This window comes from Filicampus tigris, chromosome 6 (genome assembly GCF_054856515.1).
Source record: "Filicampus tigris isolate MCC_2025a chromosome 6, RoL_Ftig_1.0, whole genome shotgun sequence".
In the NCBI taxonomy this organism is placed as follows: Eukaryota; Metazoa; Chordata; class Actinopteri; order Syngnathiformes; family Syngnathidae; genus Filicampus; species Filicampus tigris.
In genome coordinates this window covers 25,152,648-25,172,673 of record NC_141222.1, presented here as the reverse complement: position 1 = coordinate 25,172,673, position 20,026 = coordinate 25,152,648, and the positions used below count along the sequence as shown (strand labels likewise).

Sequence of the window (20,026 nt, the reverse complement as noted above, 5' to 3'; positions counted from 1 at the left end):
AGTATGGCAAAAAAATGGCAATTCGTTTAATGTAATCTACCCATTCATCCATCCATCCATTTTCTGTAACAATTCTCATTTCATCATATTATTATCATTAGGGTCGTGGGTGTGCTAGAGACCATCTTAGCTGATTATGGGAAGTAGGCAGAATACACCCTGAACTGGTCAGCAGCCAACTACAAGACACGATTAGACAAAAAAAAAAAAAAAAATCACGCTCAGGCACAATTGAATTTAGAATGTTCAGGTAACTTATCATGTATGTTTTTAGAATGTCGGGAGAGCAAGCAGACTCCACACAGAAAGGGCAGATAGTGGGTTTGAACCCCAACCCCTTACCAGTTTGCCCTAAATATAATATAATATAATATAATATAATATAATATAATATAATATAATATAATATAATATAATATAATATAATGTAATATGTCGTGGGTTCGATCTTGGCTCCGGCCTCCCTGTGTGGAGTTTGCATGTTCTCCCCGTGCCTGCGTGGGTTTTCTCCGGGAACTCCGGTTTCCTCCCACATTCCAAAAACATGCATGGTAAATTGATTGGACACTCTAAATTGCCCCTAGGTATGATTGTGAGTGCGGATGTTTGTCTCTGTGTGCCCTGCGATTGGCTGGCAACCAATTCGGGGTGTCCCCCGCCTACTGCCCGAAGACAGCTGGGATAGGCTCCAGCATGCCCCGCGACCCTTGTGAGGATAAGCGGTATCGATAATGGATGGATGGATAATATAATATAATGTAATGTAATGTAATGTAATGTAATGTAACGTAACGTAACGTAACGTACCGTAATGTAACGTAATATAATATAAAATGATACAATATAATATAATATTCCCAATCCCCAACCATTCCTAAAATGCCAACCAGCACATTAGTGTGCCGTGGAAAATTATCAAATTTACTTCATTGGTCTATCTATGCCAACAACGCGTAGTGACAGAAAAAGGAAAATCTCTTATATTAGATGTAAAAAGTTGGTACATAAATGACCTGTGTATCCACTTTTGTGACATTTTTGTTTAGTGGTCATGTCATGTCATCTTCCAAACCGCTTATCCGAAACAGGGTCGCGGGGAGTTGCTGGAGCCTATCCCAGCCGTCAATGGGCGAAGGCAGACTACACCCCGAACTGGTCGCCAGCCAGTCGCAGGGCACATGTTTAGTGGTGTTCTCTTTCAAATGTAAAATATACTGTACTGTACTGAAAATGCCTTCTGTGGTCAGCCAACCATTTGGAACTGTAGAGTCCACTGAAGCCAAAGGGGGGCGCTCTTCACTCAGCCGTCCCACGGATAGCACAGACTGAACCGAGAGAGCTTTGTGCGAAAAACTAGACCCAACCTGTGTAAGACTAATGAATTAAATCGGCCCACTCGAGAGGTAAATACCAGCAAACGGTTACTGTGCAATTCAGCTGTGATTATACTGGCGCCGTTTGGGAACATTGGCGTGTAGCATTTTTTCGGGTGCTTAGAATCGTCCGTGGACGCAAGTTACTGGTGTTAGAGGAGAGATCAGGGCAACGGTAGCAGCCCTTCGCATGTTCACTAGAGGCGGATGCGTTGAAGTCCAAAAAGAGAGCCGCAAGTAAATTTGCTCAATTTTTAAACTTACGAAAGTTGTTACAGTTGTTGGAAACCTCGGGATCTACCCGCCGGTGTGGATGTTTCATGCTTAGGTGAAAGCATACTTGACTTCCTCTGTGGTTGTCTGAGGAGGGAGATGTGATGGTTACCTGAATAGTTTGCGGCCTAACACTAGCAACTAGCCAGCTAGTCGGCTAACACACTGTATGTAGCAGCTACTAGCTGTTAGCAGCTAACTGTGCTTCCCGCTAAATGCCAATGCTGTTTTGCTCCAGAACTCCCTCGCTAGCTCATTTGATAACCTGTGTGACAGTAGTAAAACACAGGCGACTCGCATGTACTATTTAATGTGTTTCTTCACAGTCCGTCGGGATGGGACTCGTGTTGTAAATCTGCTGCTCTAATTAACTAGACGATGTATTTAGTTGTATTTACGGAAACCTGGGACTGAGCTATAGCTGGCATTAGCTTGTAAGGTAATAATATGCATATATCTGCTTGAATATTGGCTTTGTAAGTTCAAACTGTTCGTCATACTCCAAACATACATAGTTCCACGCCATACGAGCAGCGTGTGTTAGGAATGGAACAATTAGAGAGTGAAGTGGTGCTCATAACGAGTTTTTTTTAAGTGTAGTAGCATGGCGCTGTTGAACTTTTGTTTTCCGGCCCATAGAGGCCAGTAGAAGACCGCTTGGTTCCGACGTATATCGGCATGGAGTTCCCGCAACAGCAGAAACCGGCGGGCGACGGCAAGATCTGCTATCCTCCCGGAGTCAAAGAGATAACGGACAAAATCAGCAACGATGAGGTGGTCAAACGGTTGAAGGTACGCACATGTCTTTTCTTGCTCGGACTGTACTTCGCCTTGCCAGGTCTCTGGCACCACGCCAAAACTCACTTCTAATTTTACAAACCAACACAGGAGTTGGAAACCTGTTTTCCATGTCAAGTCCTCTGAGGGCCATGTCACATTTCGGAAAAAATATGGCAGTGAAGTAACAAATAGTCTCTTTGTTTTTAGAGCAGCCCAGTCAAATGCACCTGTATGTGGCCCATGGGCTTCAGGTTCTTCAACCCTGAACTTGTACAATCATGTTTTTATGTTTTTTATTAATTGCAACAAAATGTTTGCTTCTTTCACTCCTCTTGCCAAACATCAGATGAGATCGACTCCAGCTCACCCACGAGCCTAATGAGGGCAAGCAGTGTAGAGGAGGGTGGATGGATTGATTTAAACTGCGCAGCTCTTTTAAACATAGAAATCTGTGGGCATCCCACTGTGTGACTATAAGAAAGACAAACATCCATCCGATGGTCCATTTTCCACACCGCTTATCCTTCGTAGGATTATGAATAACTGGAGCCTATGTTGCGCGACAGGTGGGGTACACACACCCAGGATTGGTCATCAGTCAGTAGTAGGGCACAGATAACACATGAGATGATGCTCAAGTACCAGAATAGACCATAGCCGATATTTTGGTGACCGATTTTAACACGTGAGAGCTTTAATAATACTGATTGTCTCTTTTAATACCTTTCGCAATTTTGACAAGGAAAGCTCAGTAGTAGCATTACCACAGGTAGTTTTTAAGACTTATTGTGGCACATTGTTATTTGTGCAGTAATGGCAGTCAACAATAAAGTTATGAATGTCTGTATAAAAGGTGGAAGGGGGTAACAAGATGCTTTTTTTTCGTATTTTGCATTCTGGTGTATACTCTGCACCCATGATGTGACACGAAAGAGTACATTTTTTTCCTCTGTACTATGTACAGGCCGAAATGAGTGTTCCTCATATTTTTTATGTAGATGTAGGTTGGTGTGTATACACATGTGTATACACACATGTTACTGCGTATATCTACATAGGTTTGATTCTAAATGTTTGCCGTCAATGTTATACATTAATGGCCACATTATGCCGCCGCCCCTGTGTGACCTATATCTTTGCTACTGTAACAATGAAAATTTCCCCACTGTGGGATCAATAAAGGCATTCTTATTCTTATTCTTATTTGCTTTGTATACATAATGCCACGCAGAATGTATCTATTTCTGTCGAATATTGTTCACAGATCTAGATCTGTCGGTGAGCACTTCTCCTTTGCCGAAGTAATCCATCCACCTCACAGATATGGCATATAGATGCTGATGAGAAAGCATGATTATGTTACCATCATTTGCCTCACTAAGAGAGTTGATCAGGTTGTTGATTGTGACCTGTCAAATGTCATCCTCACTCAGTCACTCCTCTTCAATGGGTTTTGGTGTAGCCCAAGGCACACCTGTGCATTTAATCACGCTATCTAATCAGCTTCTTAAAACTCCACGCCTGTGATAGCGATTATCTCGCCTCTGATGGATTATCTCGCCAAAGGAGACATGCTCACTAACACAGATTACGACACACAATATTTGAGAAAAATGAGCATTTAGTGCATCAGGGATTTCAGACGGCCGCTATACCAGAGGTGTTCCGATCAGGGTTTTATGCTGCCGATTCGGTTACTGATCATCTGATCACATGGATTAGCTGCATATTTTTCAATTTTAGCGCTGGTCAATAACAATTATTTTAATAAGTGCTTAATCTTACAGTTTTTTGATTATTAATGAATCAGATGTTTAAAAAAAATAAAACTATGTCTGTGATTGACAAAGAAAGACATTGATTCCGTAATATGACAGTCACTTACTTTTCCACGGAAATTGTCCGATCACAATCGGTGGCTGATTGATCTGGATGCTACTTCTATATAGAGTAATTTTGTAGTTTTTTGTTTCCTCCCAAAATATGTTTGCTTAAGAAAAAGACTAGCAAAATATATTCAGATTGAATTGGTTTGTTTAGCGTTTTGTTGGTCTTCTTAGCTTGTTGCCGTTGACATTCAGGAACACTCAGATGGGCCAATATTAGATTCTGATGGTTTTCATAGCCGTGAGCAAAAACATTGCTGTATCACGGTATTAAAATTACAACTCTCAAATGTCCTTTTTAAAAGATATTTTGGGTAAAAAAAATGTTTATTTTTAAACGAAATATAGAATATTTGTTACATTAAGAAAAGTGTACAATGTTAAGTTTAAAAGATAAATAAGTAATTGTTAACATTATTCTTAAAAAGAAAAAAGGAAGGGCCACAAAGCAACAAAAGAATCCAGAGGTACACGGATATTGCCGAAAGAAAAAAATGACGTTTTATACTTGACAACACCGGCAACAGCGGAAGTAAACAAAGCCAGCGGAGGAATGTTCTGGCGAGTCGGACTCAGGTGCAAAATATGAGATTGGGACAACCCTACTCTGAATTAAAATGAATATTATAATGCAATTGCACAGTAAGTCTTGTGATATTATATTCCTGTTCTATCATGTATGTGAATACAATATGGCCCCCTTGCTAAAAAACATGTTTTAACTCCCATTTGTGGTTTTGTTTTATGCGTCGAACTTAATTCAATAGGTCGTGGGGGGAAAAAAAAAAAAAAACACCTCCAAAAAAGAGATCAAATAACAGTGTCTACTTTCGATGCGGGGATGGAGAATTCTTAGAATTGGTCCTGGTTGCAACAGCAGGTTGATGGAGATCAGACAAGGGTTTTTTTCCTTTACCTTGAATGAACGTGATGTCTTCCTGAAACCTCCCAAAAAAAAATCAGTTCTACTCCGCCACTATACTTGTGTTTGGTATGACGCTTTAAAAAAAAATATATATATATTTTTTTCCGGATACAACAAGGCTCCCTCACACAGCTGTGGTTTCAGTCTGGCCTTTAGGGAGGCTTGTCGTTTCTCTTTGTGGCTTCAGTTGACAAAATTGACTTTCTGTTCCTAAGTCGTATTCTAACACCAACACTGGCCATAAATACTGCTTGGAGGACAAAATGTGTTCACTTTGCTATCTCTTATTGCCTTGTATTTTGATTTTTCTCTTCTGTAACTCCCCCCCCCACTCCCCAACTCTTGTCCTAATCAAGAAACTGCCTTCTTTAACTCATTCACTGCCATTGACGAATTTACTTGTCTTTTCACAGTCCAGCCATTGAATCCCAGGAACTTATATTTTTTTCAAAATTTGTTTCAAACGTTAGGGGGTAAAAAGGCTCTCAAAATGTCTGGCAGTGAATGAGATTAATTAAAGAATGATCAACTTCCATTTTGTGACTGAATGTCGTCAATGCACATGCCACAAAATGTCAACCATTGGGGCAGTTAGTATATTACAGTTTCCATTTATTTTTGCATGTCATCGTAAAAAGGGATTGTTTTGACATTGCTTTTGTCTTTTATGCGAATGGCGTTTCAATAAGGCTTAGTTAAAAAGATCCTTTTGAGAGCAGTGCTGAACTACTACCCACACATTTAAATGCATAAAACAGACGTGCTAGAATAATCATAACCTGGGTGATGGCTTTTATATTATCAAGTGTCTTTTAATTTGGGTGTCAAAATAGGTTCGCCTATGTATTTTTGTGTTCCTAAAAATTGTAATAGGAGCTGTAAACAAATATGAAAGCATCACTTCTTGCTCCTTTGGAATGTAATCCAGAGCAGCCATGTAAAAATGGTTTAATGTGCTCTATATCTGAGATAGAGTTGCACAATTTGTTAGAATACATTCATCCAGTGCCCACATAATTCCTCCATGTTGGCATCAGGCAGCTTGTGACTGCTTGTGCTAAAAGGCGTCCAAGTGGTGCTGTGCACTCTATTTGCCCATCCCCCCACTCCCGCAACTGTCTTGTGTGTCTGCCTCGTTTGCTCTCCCCGGTGAGCGAGCACAGAGGAGGACAGTTTTACAACAGTCGAAAGGAGCACACAGACAGCGAAGGACGGCTTTCTTGAATTTTCACTTTCAGTCTTGGATTTGTTTTTAATCTGAGATTTCTTTCATGTTATCCAAGTTATTGATATTACATAATTCCTCATTTTGGCCCAATTCATAATTGTGTGTCCATAATTGTGATTGTTTTGATGTTAGAATTACATAAAACATGTGGTTTTTTTTATGTTCATTATTATTAAAGGAAAATGTGTTTGTACATAAAGCACTCTCCCCCGCTGTCCTGGCACTTTGGACTTCAAGCACTCTCATAAATTCCGCCTCACGTTTTGTCACTGTTGCCATGCTACACAGATGGTGGTGAAAACCTACATGGACATGGATCAAGATTCTGAAGAGGAGAAGCAGCAGTATCTTGGCCTCGCACTCCACCTCGCCTCAGAGTTCTTCCTCAGGAACCCCAATAAAGACGTGCGGCTGCTCGTCGCCTGCTGCCTGGCTGACATCTTCAGGATCTATGCCCCCGAGGCCCCCTACACGTCGCATGACAAACTCAAGGCAAGGAGCCCACTTTTGGCAGCGGTTATAATATTACACAGTACAGTGAAAAATCCTTGGGCAATTTGAGGTTTAACAAGCGATTTGTGCTTCTGCCTTTAGGACATCTTCCTCTTTATCACTAGGCAGCTGAAGGGACTGGAAGACACCAAGAGCCCTCAGTTTAACAGATACTTTTACCTTCTGGAGGTGATGCTCGGATCTGTTATTTAAACCAGGCAACGGACTAAAACGCAAATGTTTCATTCGTTTGATTTCTTCTCTGCTCTTGTAGAACTTGGCATGGGTTAAATCGTATAACATATGCTTTGAACTTGAGGACTGTAATGAGATCTTCACCCAGCTTTTCAAAACCCTCTTCTCTGTGATCAAGTAAGACCTCTGTTTATTCATAATATCGCTTACATATTTGGAGTTGTTGTCTTTTTTGCTTTTGTTTATTTTTGCTACGATGAAATTAGAACAAAATACAGTGTGAGTGCTTTCTTGACAAGTGGGTGAGGGCCCAAGCATGCACCCAAAGAAGTGACCAAGGCTGGATAGAATGATATACTGTACTGATAGATTGATTTATAGGAAGAAATACTTTCTTAAAACTGTGATCCAATGACTTAAATGTCCTTTAACCTGTTTATTACAGGGTTGAGAATTATCCGCCTATTGGCAGATTTCCAACTTTTTTTTTTTTTTAGAACAAAATGACCATTCTTGATGAGTGCAAATCCATTGAGAGATTTTCGGAGTGGGGGAGGCTCTTGCCGATAGGGTGGAGCGAGAGGGAAGAGAGAGTGTGACGCCCTACGAGCAGGTTGTTAAACAATGAAACAGTGGGCCGCTGTTAAGAGTATTACGACCCCGTCAAAGGTGTTGTACCCACGTATTGTACACACCATCGATTTTCTGCCTATTTTTTAATGAAATCTTCAGCAAAAAATGACCTGTATTGTATGAACTATAAATATAGGCAATTATAGTCATTTTATAGGGAGCCTCAATTATTGGTGGAATTTCGCTATTCCCCACCAATATGCAGGTTCACTGTGCAAACAGAACTGTATGTTAAACATTTTGAGTAATTTCTAAAACAATTCACTCGATCTTCAGCCAGTCATGTGTGTCTTCCTGTCCTCTTCCTGCAGTAACAGCCACAATCAGAAAGTGCAGATGCACATGATGGACCTGATGTGTTCCATTATCATGGAGGGAGATGGAGTCACACAGGAACTGTTGGATAGCATCCTCATTAACCTCATCCCTGCACACAAGGTGAGAAGTTAGACTTGAAATGATTTGGAATATTTCAATATCTTTACTCATTCCGGTAATTTGGGAGTTGTTTTTAATTTTGGAGTAGAAGCGAAAGGCAATGTTGCGTAATGTTCACCAATATGTAACTTTTTTTTTTTTTTTTTTTTTTGTCGAACAGAATCTGAACAAACAAGCGTATGATCTTGCAAAGACTATCCTGAAGAGAACCGTCCAGACCATAGAAACGTGCATTGCAAATGTAGGTGGCTGCATTTACACTATACTTAACTCATTCACTGCCAGACCTTTTCAGACCCTCTTTTACACTAACGTTTGAAAAAATTTGAAAAAAAATATAAATAAATTCCTGGGATTGAATGTTTGGACTGTGAAAGGACGAGTAAATTCATCAATGGCAGTGAATGAGTCAATCTGGGTTATTTTTTTATTGTCAACCTCGTAGTGATTATCATTTACTTCTGCCCTTTTGAAATAAATGTTTTTATTGTCTCCCCCCCACCCCCAGTTCTTTAATCAGGTTTTAGTGATGGGCAAATCCTCTGTCAGTGACCTGTCGGAGCATGTCTTTGACCTGATCCAAGAGCTCTTTGCCATTGATCCATTGCTGCTTACCTCTGTTATGCCACAGCTAGAATTCAAACTCAAGGTTAATGGCACAGACACACACACACACACAATGTTAACTTTTCACTTCTCAAGTTCACTTGATGCATTTCTTGAAAGAATGCCATCCAGATATTGGCGTAGCGTCCGCAGTCATTCCGGATTTTTGTATTTGTCTTTTTGTCTACTAATATGCTGTTTTATACACAGCGTATTGATAAAGTATGAATAAATGTAACGCGCCATACATGTTTATTTGCAGAGCAATGACGGAGAAGAGCGTTTGGCCGTTGTACGCTTGCTCGCTAAGTTGTTTGGAGCCAAAGACTCCGAGCTGGCCTCACATAACAGACCTCTGTGGCAGTGCTTCTTAGGACGGTGAGTTGCGTGGACCCCGTGCAGACATGGGTCATGCCACTGAACTGCTTCGAGTGGAAAGTAAACATTACAAGTAGTGCAATTTAATGTGTTTGAGGTGTCATAATTTGAGGTGCATTCTAATACACGGGTTTATGCAATCTGGTGCCAAAAAGACCCGAGGGCATTTATTTTTTATTTTTTCAAATGTCTATTATGGGGATTTAAATGCTTGTCCGTTGTCTACATAGGGGCTCTGCAATATGCTGGTAAGGCTAAGGAGCAGTCACTTAAGTATTTATTTATTAGTGCTGTCAATCGATTAAATTTTTTTAACTAATTCATCACAAAATTTTCCATAATTTCGATTAATCGTATTTTTCAACTACAATTTTTTTTACGAAGCTTGGAACCGATATGTACTTGAGTAAAATCTTGGAATTCATGTGGGGGAAAAAATAAAAAGAATATTTAGTTTCAAAGACTGTTCTAATAGCTTTCTTTGATCCTTGAATACGATTCTTCTCCTGTAAAATACAACAGTTGAGCGACACATCAAAGACGTCCTTTATTCACTTTCAATTAGTTCAAGAGTAACTTGTGTGTCCACGCCAGGTTCAATGATATCCATGTCCCGGTGAGGTTAGAGTGTGTGAAGTTTGCCAGCCACTGTCTCATGAACCACCCAGACTTGGCCAGAGACCTTACAGGTGTGCACATGCTTTGGCGTTGTCTTGACACACACAGTGGATTAGTTTGATTTTCTCCTCCTAATTCAATGCACTTCACATGCATTCTCCAAACGCCTCACTCAAGAGTTTTTGAAAGTGCGTTCCCATGACCCCGAGGAAGCCATTCGTCATGATGTCATCGTCACCATCATCAATGCTGGGAAGAAGGATCTGAATTTGGTCAATGACCAGCTGTTGGGCTTCGTAAGAGAGAGGACGCTGGATAAGAGGGTGAGATAAATGCAGCAGTGTAACATAATCGCATGGTCACATGACTTCTGAATACATGCATGGGCATGAAATGGAGCATATTGAGCATGTTTCTCGCGTATATTTGACTCCTGACAGTGGCGAGTGCGTAAGGAGGCGATGATGGGTCTGGCTCAGCTTTATAAAAAGTACTGTTTGCACCACGAGGCGGGGAAGGAGTCTGCCCTCTTGATCAGCTGGATCAAAGACAAGCTGCTGCACATCTACTACCAGAACAGCATTGATGACAAGTGAGATTTCGATCTAAATTAAATTTAAAAAAAAATGTACCTCAATGGTAGGATGACTCGATAGATGAGATTTTTTTTCCAAATGCACCACAGAATCTTGGCTAATAATGAAATTTCCTCTGACGCTCGCAATCTGTTCTGCAGGTTATTAGTGGAAAAGATCTTTGCCCACTTCATGGTCCCCCACAGCCTTGAAACAGAGGAGAAGATGAAGTGTCTCTATTACCTGTATGCCTGCCTGGACACCAACGCTGTCAAGTCAGTAATCCTGAACCAACCAGTCTTATTTTTGTATTTTCCGGACAAAGTACAGTGGAACCTTGAAGTGGAAGTCAACCCCAAAATTTCCTTTGCAATCATATATTTTATGCAGCCCCAAAGTCATACTTGGTAATAATTCTTGGTCATAAAAGTAAAACAATAAATTGAAAAGTGATAAACGTGGCACTCGCCACTAATTGGTGCGGCCGCACACCAAGTGATGCGACCGAAAGCCACTGAACTGCGCTGCAATGTATGGAGCTCTGCAATTAGTTTTAATGAGTGGCTGACCGCCTGCAACAAATTTTGGCTTTCACAAGGCTTTCATAAAAATGTTATGTAATATAGTAAGGATTTATTATGGATTAAACAAAAGAGCCATCTCTGACTAAAATGGGCTGTTTACCAGCGTGATCAGCATCACACTTTTAGCAAAACAATCACAAAAAAAGAAAATTGCTTGGAGCCCGTTTTGGAGATGTGAAGACACTCGATAAACCAAATTATTATTACATACGTGTACCACAAGCTCACCATTATAAAATGTAAATAACTCAGCAGAATAAAGGCCGTACTTGTGCACTATTGTGTCTCATTTGTTTGTTATCTTTTTATCCTCTCAGGGCTTTGAATGAAATGTGGAAGTGTCAGAATATGCTGAGGGGCCTGGTTAAAGAGCTGCTTGACCTTCACAAACTGCCTGTGGTGCGTTGACTCAAATGAGCTTTGTCTTCAGACACAGATGTGGATGTATTATCTGTAACCATGTTTTCCTCTCGCCTTTAGTCTGAAGCCAATAACACTGCCATGTTTGGGAAGCTGATGAATATTGCAAGTCAGTAGCCCATCTACTCAATGACTGTTGTTTTCGTGATAGTCAGTAATCGCCAGATAAATCAGCACTATTTTTCTTTTGTGCGTTTTTCAGAGAACCTGCCAGATGCGGGGAAAGCTCAAGATTTCATGAAAAAGTTCAACCAGGTTCTTGGTGAAGATGAGAAGCTCAGAGCCCAACTTGAGATTCTCATCAGTCCGACTTGCTCTTGCAAACAGGCGGAGACCTGTGTGGTGAGAGAATTCGTGCTTGCCGTTTGTGGTTGTATTCAAAAGGCATGGCGCTTTAATCAGAGCATGAGTGTAGTCACAAGTAGAGAACATTTTCCCGTTCTCTCCACGTTTTTGATTGTCACTCGTATGAATGCAAAACTGCCATACAACCAGTCAAATCGTCATAAATGAGGTTGTTACAGATGTATTGATTCATATCTTGGCCTTAATCTAGAAGCTGACAAAATAAACACCATTACTGTTTGTTGTTCCTACAGAGGGAAATCACTCGGAAGTTAACATTTCCCAAACAACCGACCAACCCTTTCTTGGAGATGGTGAAGTTCCTGCTGGAACGCATCGCCCCTGTCCACATCGACTCTGAAGCCATCAGGTGTGAAAAGTTACTATTAAAAAAAACAAAAACTGTCATCGCTTGTGAAATGTTCTGTGGTGCACAAATGGAAGTACAGTGTAAATAGGAGCACAGTTGTTGAACCTATGAAACTTGGATTCATGTTTGCCATTGTGTAACACCTTCCACTGGCTTTTCTCATTCAGTGAGACACCATGTGGTTGTGAGGTGTAACTGCAGTATCAGCTAGGTTGGAAGGTTAACCCCTTTCTGGAAAATAACCATTCGGGCAGACAACACTGTGGTTTAATAGATTATCTTTTACTATTACTTCATAATTATTATGTTGTAGTCTTAAAAATGAAAAACCGCCTTAGGTTATTTAAACCTTTTACAACCTAGGCTGTTTCTATTTTAGTGCTTTGGTAAAACTGCTCAACAAGTCAATTGAAGGCACTGCAGATGACGATGAAGAGGGCGTTACCCCCGATACAGCCATCCGCTCAGGCTTGGAGCTACTCAAGGTACTTGACAGCACAAAGTTATCCCATTTCATTTTTAGAATTTTTTTTTTTTTTTTTTCAGTTCATTGCAAATTGATCATCTGTCATGTATTGAATGAATCGGATTCCTCAAAGCAATCCTAATTCTTTCAAAGGACAAAATTGTCTTCAGTGTTACGTAACCATTCTTATGACTCCTTTTAGGTTCTGTCGTTCACCCACCCCACAGCATTCCACTCATCAGAGACCTATGAGTCTCTCCTCCAGTGCCTGAAAATGGAGGACGACAAGGTGGCCGAGGCAGCGATCCAGATATTCAGAAATACCGGACAGAAAATTGAGACAGAACTACCACAGATAAGATCGTATGTGTTACAGCCAACACACCCTAATGGTGAATTGCATCCTTACTTATAAATGATCCTATGCATCCATCAGGACTCTAATTCCCATTCTACATCAGAAAGCTAAGAGGGGGACACCTCATCAGGCCAAGCAGGCTGTGCACTGTATACATGCCATCTTCAACAACAAGGAAGTGCAGTTGGCTCAAATTTTTGAGGTAGAGCACTGAAAACAAAGCCTACATGTTTGAGATGCTTTGTTGGTGGGGGGGAAAAAAAAAAGAAAAATCTTGACGTGGTATGTCTCTTCTATACTCGCAGCCTTTGTCGCGGAGTCTAAACGCAGACGTTCCTGAGCAGCTCATCACGCCGCTTGTGTCACTCGGCCACATTTCCATGTTGGCACCAGATCAGTTTGCCTCGCCAATGAAGTCCATAGTGGCTAACTTCATCGTCAAAGACCTGCTCATGAATGATAGGGTGTGTGCGAACGTGCTCCCATTTTGTAATAATTGATTAGGTGGTGGTAGTATGTTTAAAAATAAAGGTTGGGTTTATATTGTGTTTTTGTGTCTCTAGTCGGTGGGAAACAAGAATGGTAAGCTGTGGACCACTGATGAAGAAGTTTCACCTGAAGTTCTGGCTAAGGTGGGAGACACACCGCGCACACACCTACCTTGAAAGGGAGGTCAACACAAGCATTTTTTTTTTCCTAAGAATATGTTCTATGCAAGCCCATTAATTGAAACAAGGCATTGTGATTAATATGGAATGAGTTTAGTTGCAAAATCCTGTGAGAGAGAAAATTTTTCATTTGACCGGAGTGACAAAATGGCCGCCCCCTGAGATGGCTACAAACGGATGGATTAACTCTTATTCCGCAAACACAATATTTATCAGAATACCTTGTTTCAACTAGCGGGCCTGCATAGAACATATTCTTTAAAAAAAAAAAAAAATGTTTGGGTTGACTTCCGCCTTAAAGCATTTGTCAGTTTATGCTGATGCTTTGGCACAATCGGATAAGATCCAGTAACACAAATCCCCTTTTTTGGATCTTATTTGCTTGCCTTTGAATTGTTTTTTAAGAATGAATAAAAGTTTTTATGCAATTGCTCCACTTTCAGGGCTTATCTCATTGAATAAGACCTTTTAGGTGCAAGTGGGATGCATTTCTTGTGCAATTAAAGAGGCACATTCCAACAGTGCATGCACCCCACTATTCATCTAATTATTCGTGTTCATCTGATCTTCAGGTCCAAGCCATCAAGCTGCTGGTGCGTTGGTTACTCGGCATGAAGAACAACCAATCCAAGTCGGCAAACTCCACGTTACGCTTGCTGTCAGCCATGCTGGTTAGCGAGGGAGACCTCACAGAGCAAAAAAAGATCAGGTAGGAAAGGACTGGATCAGCATCAGTAGATAAACGTAGGTCTTATACTGACTTATGGCTACATTTTAATGGAGGACGACTACTGAAGTTCAACGCCCTGCTGATGAATATATCCCATCTGGAAGTTTATGTTCCCCTACCAAAAAAAAAAATGTTTATATTCCCATTTTTTTTTCCTCCTCAGCCTGTCCGCCAGGCCCGGTACCAAATGGGGGACCACTGCTCTAGTGTGTTTCAAATCATTCTTAACAGGTTGTTTTGTCTTACCGTTTCTTTCTCCCTACAGCAAATCAGACATGTCTCGTCTAAGGCTGGCCGCAGGTGGCGCCATTATGAAGCTGGCCCAGGAGCCCTGTTACCATGAAATCATCACACCTGAACAGTTCCAGCTGTGCGGCCTTGTTATCAATGTCAGTCTGTCCTTCAATTGGCGCTAAGCAAACTTATTAGCGGGATGTTTTGCTGAGTCGATGCATTTCCCGTTGGGCACACCCTTTGGCCGTTATTTGATAACAGTTGGCTCGAACTGAGCTTCATCGCAATTGGAGATGTTTCTAATATTCTGACGAACGTGCAGTTACACAGGTTTCCCCAAATATTTGGAATAAATCTGTGTGATGCAGTGCAATTCATCACGGCCAGTGGTACCGCATTAGCAAACATGGTCCGTTTAATACCGCCGACGGTGTCAAATCAAAATTGCGACATATTTGCAACACCCGCGTTTTTGAGCTCTTGCATTGAATTTTGCGGGTGTACCTAATAAAGAGGCCATTAAGCGCAAGGACATATGGTGCCAATGCCTTGAGGTAATTGAGTTGCTCCGTTTCCTCCTGCACGCAGGACGAGTGCTACCAGGTGCGTCAGATCTTTGCTCAGAAGTTGCACTTGGCTCTCGCGAAGCTCTCCCTGCCGCTGGAGTACCTGGCAGTCTTCGCCCTGTGTGCCAAGGACCCGGTGAAGGAGCGCCGCGCCCACGCCCGACAGTGCCTACTCAAGAACATCTCAGTGCGCCGAGAGTACATCAAGCAGAACTCGCTCACTCAGGGTAAACGTGGTCACTTTTCAATAACACGGTCTGAGAGAGCACTATGATCAAGAATTTGATCTCTTTCTCTTCGCAGAAAAAATGGTCTCCTTCCTCCCAGAGTACGTCGTTCCTTTCATGATCCACCTGCTGGCACATGACCCGGACTTTACGAAACCGCAGGAATATGAACAGCTCAAAGACATTAAAGAGTGCGTGGCGGGCGATGTGTGTTTTTTGCGTCGTTCGCTGACAAGGGACTGCTCCTCAGCCAATGTTTTTGTTTTGCCTGCTGCGCTCAGGTGTCTGTGGTTCATGCTGGAGGTGCTGATGACCAAGAATGAGAATAACAGTCACGCCTTCCTGCGGAAGATGGTGGAGAACATCAAACTGACCAAAGATGCGCAATGCCCTGAAGACCTGAAAGCCAACGAGGTACACGCGACGCAGCAACAAATGTGAACCGACACAGCGGCATCCCTTTTGTAGCCTTTCCTCATGTTGTTTTTGCACTTTCAGAAGCTGTATATCGTGTGTGACGTCGCTCTCTTCGTCATCGCTAACAAGAGCACCGCGTGTCACCTGGATTGCCCAAGCGACCCCGTTTTATGCCCCACGTTCTTCCTCGCGCTAGACAAGGTAATAACCCTTGAATATCGGAATGCTGATTCAGTTGTGACAACACGCTCTGCGTACATTTCATTGTTGTAATTAACAGCAACCTTATACATTTTTGCTTTTGACTCACCAAAGACGTTAACAAGGAAGTCAACCGCAAAAGTTCTTCACAATAATATAGTGTGTTCTTTGCGGTCCCACTAGTCTAAAAACGGCTTTCTGATTAATATTCCATTCGTGGAATATGAGTTAAGCAGTAAAATCCACTTGTTTTTGTCCGTCTCAGGGGGCAGCAATTTTGGGACGGCATAGAAAATTTTGGGGTTGACTTCCTCTTTGAAATCGATCCTTGATCCTCATTTTATACCATTTTCTTTCTTTTCACCAGGACATCAAAAATGACAAAGACTATTTGTCAGGAGAAATGAGACAAATGCTGCTCACGGGAAAGGTAAATGTTGCAAAGTATCCTCATCATCACCATTGACGTGTGCACGTCTCATCTAAAAGGCTACTTTGAAGAAGAGTGGGGTGTTTTTTTTCATTCTCTATTTAAAGCAACACTGCGTCATATGTCAGTTTTTGTTGATTATGGCGGTGCCATGTCGACCAAAGCGGTAGTGTTTGGACAAAAATCAACCACATTTCCCATGCGTGCCAGCGCGTAGTGTCGTGAAATCCTGAGCCGTCCTTATAGCGAAAGGAGGAAGTGAGTGTGCCGTAAAGCGATTCAGGACATTTGTATTTTTTTGTGTGCCAGGGTATAGCCCACCCTCCCCAAAATTGCTTTGTGCCAGTAAAAACGATACAGACCCCCTCAGGGCATGACAAAAGTCCCATTCAACTACTGTACTTGTAAGTCAATGTCTCATCAAGAGAGTTGTGAAAACATTTTATGAAGGTCGATTTCTTGCCCAGTGCTGCTTTAATAAATCGTGTTACAGTAATTTAATTAGAATACTGTGCCCATGGCTGAACGCATGTTTGGAGCTGGTGCCAAGCGAGTGAGTCGACCAGGCCACGCGTGATCAAATAAATCATTAAAAATCGAACTCACGCTGCCAACGACGAGCACAAAACTCAGCAGTAACATGTATGAAAATGTACACATTTCATTCCATTGTAAACTATAGTAATAAATTGGGACAATTGTATATAATTGAATGAATCAGCTAGACATACATTGTGAAGAAAATCCCATGAGCAAAAAAATAATTCAAGACAGCAAAAAAAACCAGTACTCATGAGTAATGTTCTATAATAAAAACTATTTAAATTTCCCCAAATAATACATTTGATTGCCATTTCAAACGCATGAGAAGAGGACCTTGCAAAAAATAATTGCACATTAAACTGGGAAATGTCATTTATTGATACCGTCGTACACAGAGGACCCCTGTGTTTTTTTATTTTTTTTATTTTTGCGACATGTCCTGGCCGACATGTCATTTTGGTGCAAATTTTAAAAGGTGCAAACATTTTACTAGTGTACAAACTGTAGAGCAGTTACTTAACCTTAATTCATAACTGTTATCGGGTTTCTTTTCCCCCTCTCTGTAGTAATGTTAACTACAGCCAACCTTGTCCGTTGTCCTTGTTCTGCAGCCTAAGCAAGCTCCAGTGTTGGTGACTGTCAACAAAACTCTGACTGTACCAGGCAGGAAGATCTTTAAGGCCCAGGCAGTCTCGGATACAAGTAATACCAGCACCAACTCCTCGCCGTTAAGCTCCTCCACGGTCAACAAGAACAGGTACACGCTCCAAACCAATTTATAGGGGTTTTACCCCCACCATACACATCTTTTTTTTCTTTTTTTTTTTTTTGCAGAACATATCTAGCTGTCTGTCACAACCATATCGTTGAAGTCTGCGATTTTTTTTTTTTTTTAATTAATGTAATTAAAATTGCATGTGGGAAAGGATAACCAGTTTCTGATGCTCTTTCCAGCCATGCTGGGAGAACAGTAAAACCCAAACACAATGATCACACTTAGCGCCCTTTGCTGTCAGCCATGCCTCACACCCAAACACTCATGGAGCTTCGCCATGGTGATACGCCACCCCACCAGACCCCGCCTCTTAAAGACACAAGCAGTGCATTTCAATTTGGGGTCAACCGAAGGCGCTCTAAATGGTGGCAAGTGTGTGCTGATTTATGAGTTTGAATGTGATCGGTTAATCCTGAAAATAGCCACATCCGCAGTCATGAGGGTGTGTATACTTGTGCAACCACATTCTGTCATTTTCACTTCTTCTCTCCAAAAGATTCCTTCCCCCCGCTCCTCCCAAATGGAGTTATACAAGTTAGAGGTCAAATGAGGGTTGGGGAAAAGTTAAATAATTGATCTGGGTCACATTCTTTCATTACAAGTACGTACCTGGCATTTGACAGGGGTGTGTAGACTTTTTATATCCATTGTATCTTAGACTCTAGAGTGCATACAGTATTTTCTATACATTTTTTTGTGTTCAAATACTGTTACATTTTTAAAATGATTGTTACGGGTTTGGCAACAATGAAATCCCTGTGATGAACGGCGGTTCTCTGTACTCCAAAATTCACACACACACACTGGCAGTGAAAGCAATGTAGCCTCTTCATTTGTGTGGTTTTCAACTTACAGTAAAAGCATCACAGCCACAGATGCCACAGAGAGTCAAACGCAAGAAAATAATGAGAACCCGGTCATCAAGAAGGAAGACGTAAAGAAGGTATGCTCCGCTGGAGGGATTGATTGTCGACAAGTACGGCTCATACCGCATAGTCGCTCCACCTTCATCTTGCTCGCGCTGTTTTAGATCGAGGCGAGTAAGAACACGACCGGCGAGGCTGGAACGGAAACGCAGCCCACGAAACGGCGTGGCCGGCCACCCAAAACGGCGGCGGCGGCTGTTTCTCCTCCTACGGCGGCAAGCAAAGACACGGCGTCGACGGGCGGCGGGGCCGGAAGAGGCAAGAAGAGAGGAGCGGAGCCCAACTCCACCCCGGCGGAGTCCATTAAGATGTCAAAGCAGCAGAACGACGAGGGGACGAATCGACAGATGGACCTGCAGAGGTAAGAGTCCAACAGAGACGAGCTAACGTTGTGCGTTTCTGCGCAAATGTCAATTGAATGAACTTACGTTTGCAACGTCATTTTATCGACGAAAACGTGTCCAGGAGCAACAAACCCATTGAACCAATTTAACACCGGAAGTGTGAATCTTATCTTTTTAAAGTCAGACTTGCAACGGTGGTCTTGCGAGGCTGTTTTAAATAAAACCAGAATTGGAAAAAAAAAAAAAAAAAAGTAATTACTGACATTGTCTGTTCATAATTAGAATCAAAACAAACTAAATATTATAATTGCCTTTGTCATTTCATTTCCTACATAGGCTTTTGGGGTCGGTTAGAAATCTGTTTATCCTGGTTCTGCTCCTTGCCTTAAGATGTAGGAACCATGTGAGCTCAGCTCAACCGCAACCCTAATGAGGACAAGCGCTGTAGTGGAGACCTGCCCTCGTCTCAATAAATCAGACGTCATCCATGTGAAACCAAAATGAGCTTCTCCGCAATATATGTCTTCGTCATCTCCTCAGGAAGAAGAAAAAAAAAAAAAAAAGGCATTGGTATTTGTGCCGTTTTGATTTGATTCTAATTCGATTGACTTTTCTATGATGCTTGTTGTGTTCAAGGTAAAGAGTGGAGCCACAACTGTAGTAGAAGGACCCAATTTCTTCAAAGCCTCCCACGCCATCGTACATGTTCCTCTGGTTTACATCCTCCTGGACATTTATGGACCTTTTCTTAATTCCGTCACATAGATCTACATTTTACCCCCACGTTGGACTATCATGATGTCCTAGAAAGTTCTAAACACGCTGTAGTTATAATTTGAAGCTCGTTGTATGTAGGTCTTAAACTTATATTTTTCCCCTCTTCTTTTTTTTTTTTTTTGTCATGCTATGCTTCTTTTGTGGAGACATTTTTAAGAAAAGGAAAAAAAAAATCATGGGACATTTTACAGAAATTTTAATCCGGTATGACTATTGCTTATTAAATTCCCTGGTAAAAATCCTCC

General features: G+C 41.6%; 1 protein-coding gene across 6 annotated transcripts in view; it reads left to right on the top strand.

The window, feature by feature from the left end:
- pds5a (PDS5 cohesin associated factor A) overlaps positions 1-20,026 on the top strand; it is a 21,252-nt gene extending 1,226 nt beyond the window's left edge. The window contains exons 1-33 of one of the 6 annotated variants that reach the window (XM_086032799.1): positions 1,249-1,403; positions 2,286-2,438; positions 6,754-6,957; positions 7,060-7,146; positions 7,232-7,329; positions 8,097-8,223; positions 8,384-8,464; positions 8,732-8,872; positions 9,092-9,207; positions 9,802-9,896; positions 10,003-10,148; positions 10,266-10,417; positions 10,562-10,675; positions 11,302-11,383; positions 11,465-11,513; positions 11,607-11,746; positions 12,004-12,119; positions 12,499-12,604; positions 12,788-12,948; positions 13,022-13,145; positions 13,249-13,407; positions 13,507-13,575; positions 14,184-14,320; positions 14,607-14,730; positions 15,164-15,368; positions 15,445-15,559; positions 15,650-15,782; positions 15,867-15,986; positions 16,354-16,416; positions 17,571-17,716; positions 18,590-18,677; positions 18,765-19,021; positions 19,641-20,026. In XM_086032799.1, coding sequence (XP_085888925.1) covers positions 2,325-2,438; positions 6,754-6,957; positions 7,060-7,146; positions 7,232-7,329; positions 8,097-8,223; positions 8,384-8,464; positions 8,732-8,872; positions 9,092-9,207; positions 9,802-9,896; positions 10,003-10,148; positions 10,266-10,417; positions 10,562-10,675; positions 11,302-11,383; positions 11,465-11,513; positions 11,607-11,746; positions 12,004-12,119; positions 12,499-12,604; positions 12,788-12,948; positions 13,022-13,145; positions 13,249-13,407; positions 13,507-13,575; positions 14,184-14,320; positions 14,607-14,730; positions 15,164-15,368; positions 15,445-15,559; positions 15,650-15,782; positions 15,867-15,986; positions 16,354-16,416; positions 17,571-17,716; positions 18,590-18,677; positions 18,765-19,021; positions 19,641-19,644 — 3,873 coding nt within the window. In that variant the 5' untranslated portion in view covers positions 1,249-1,403; positions 2,286-2,324 and the 3' untranslated portion in view covers positions 19,645-20,026. The other 5 variants (XM_086032801.1, XM_086032802.1, XM_086032804.1 and 2 more) reach the window with 5 other exon arrangements.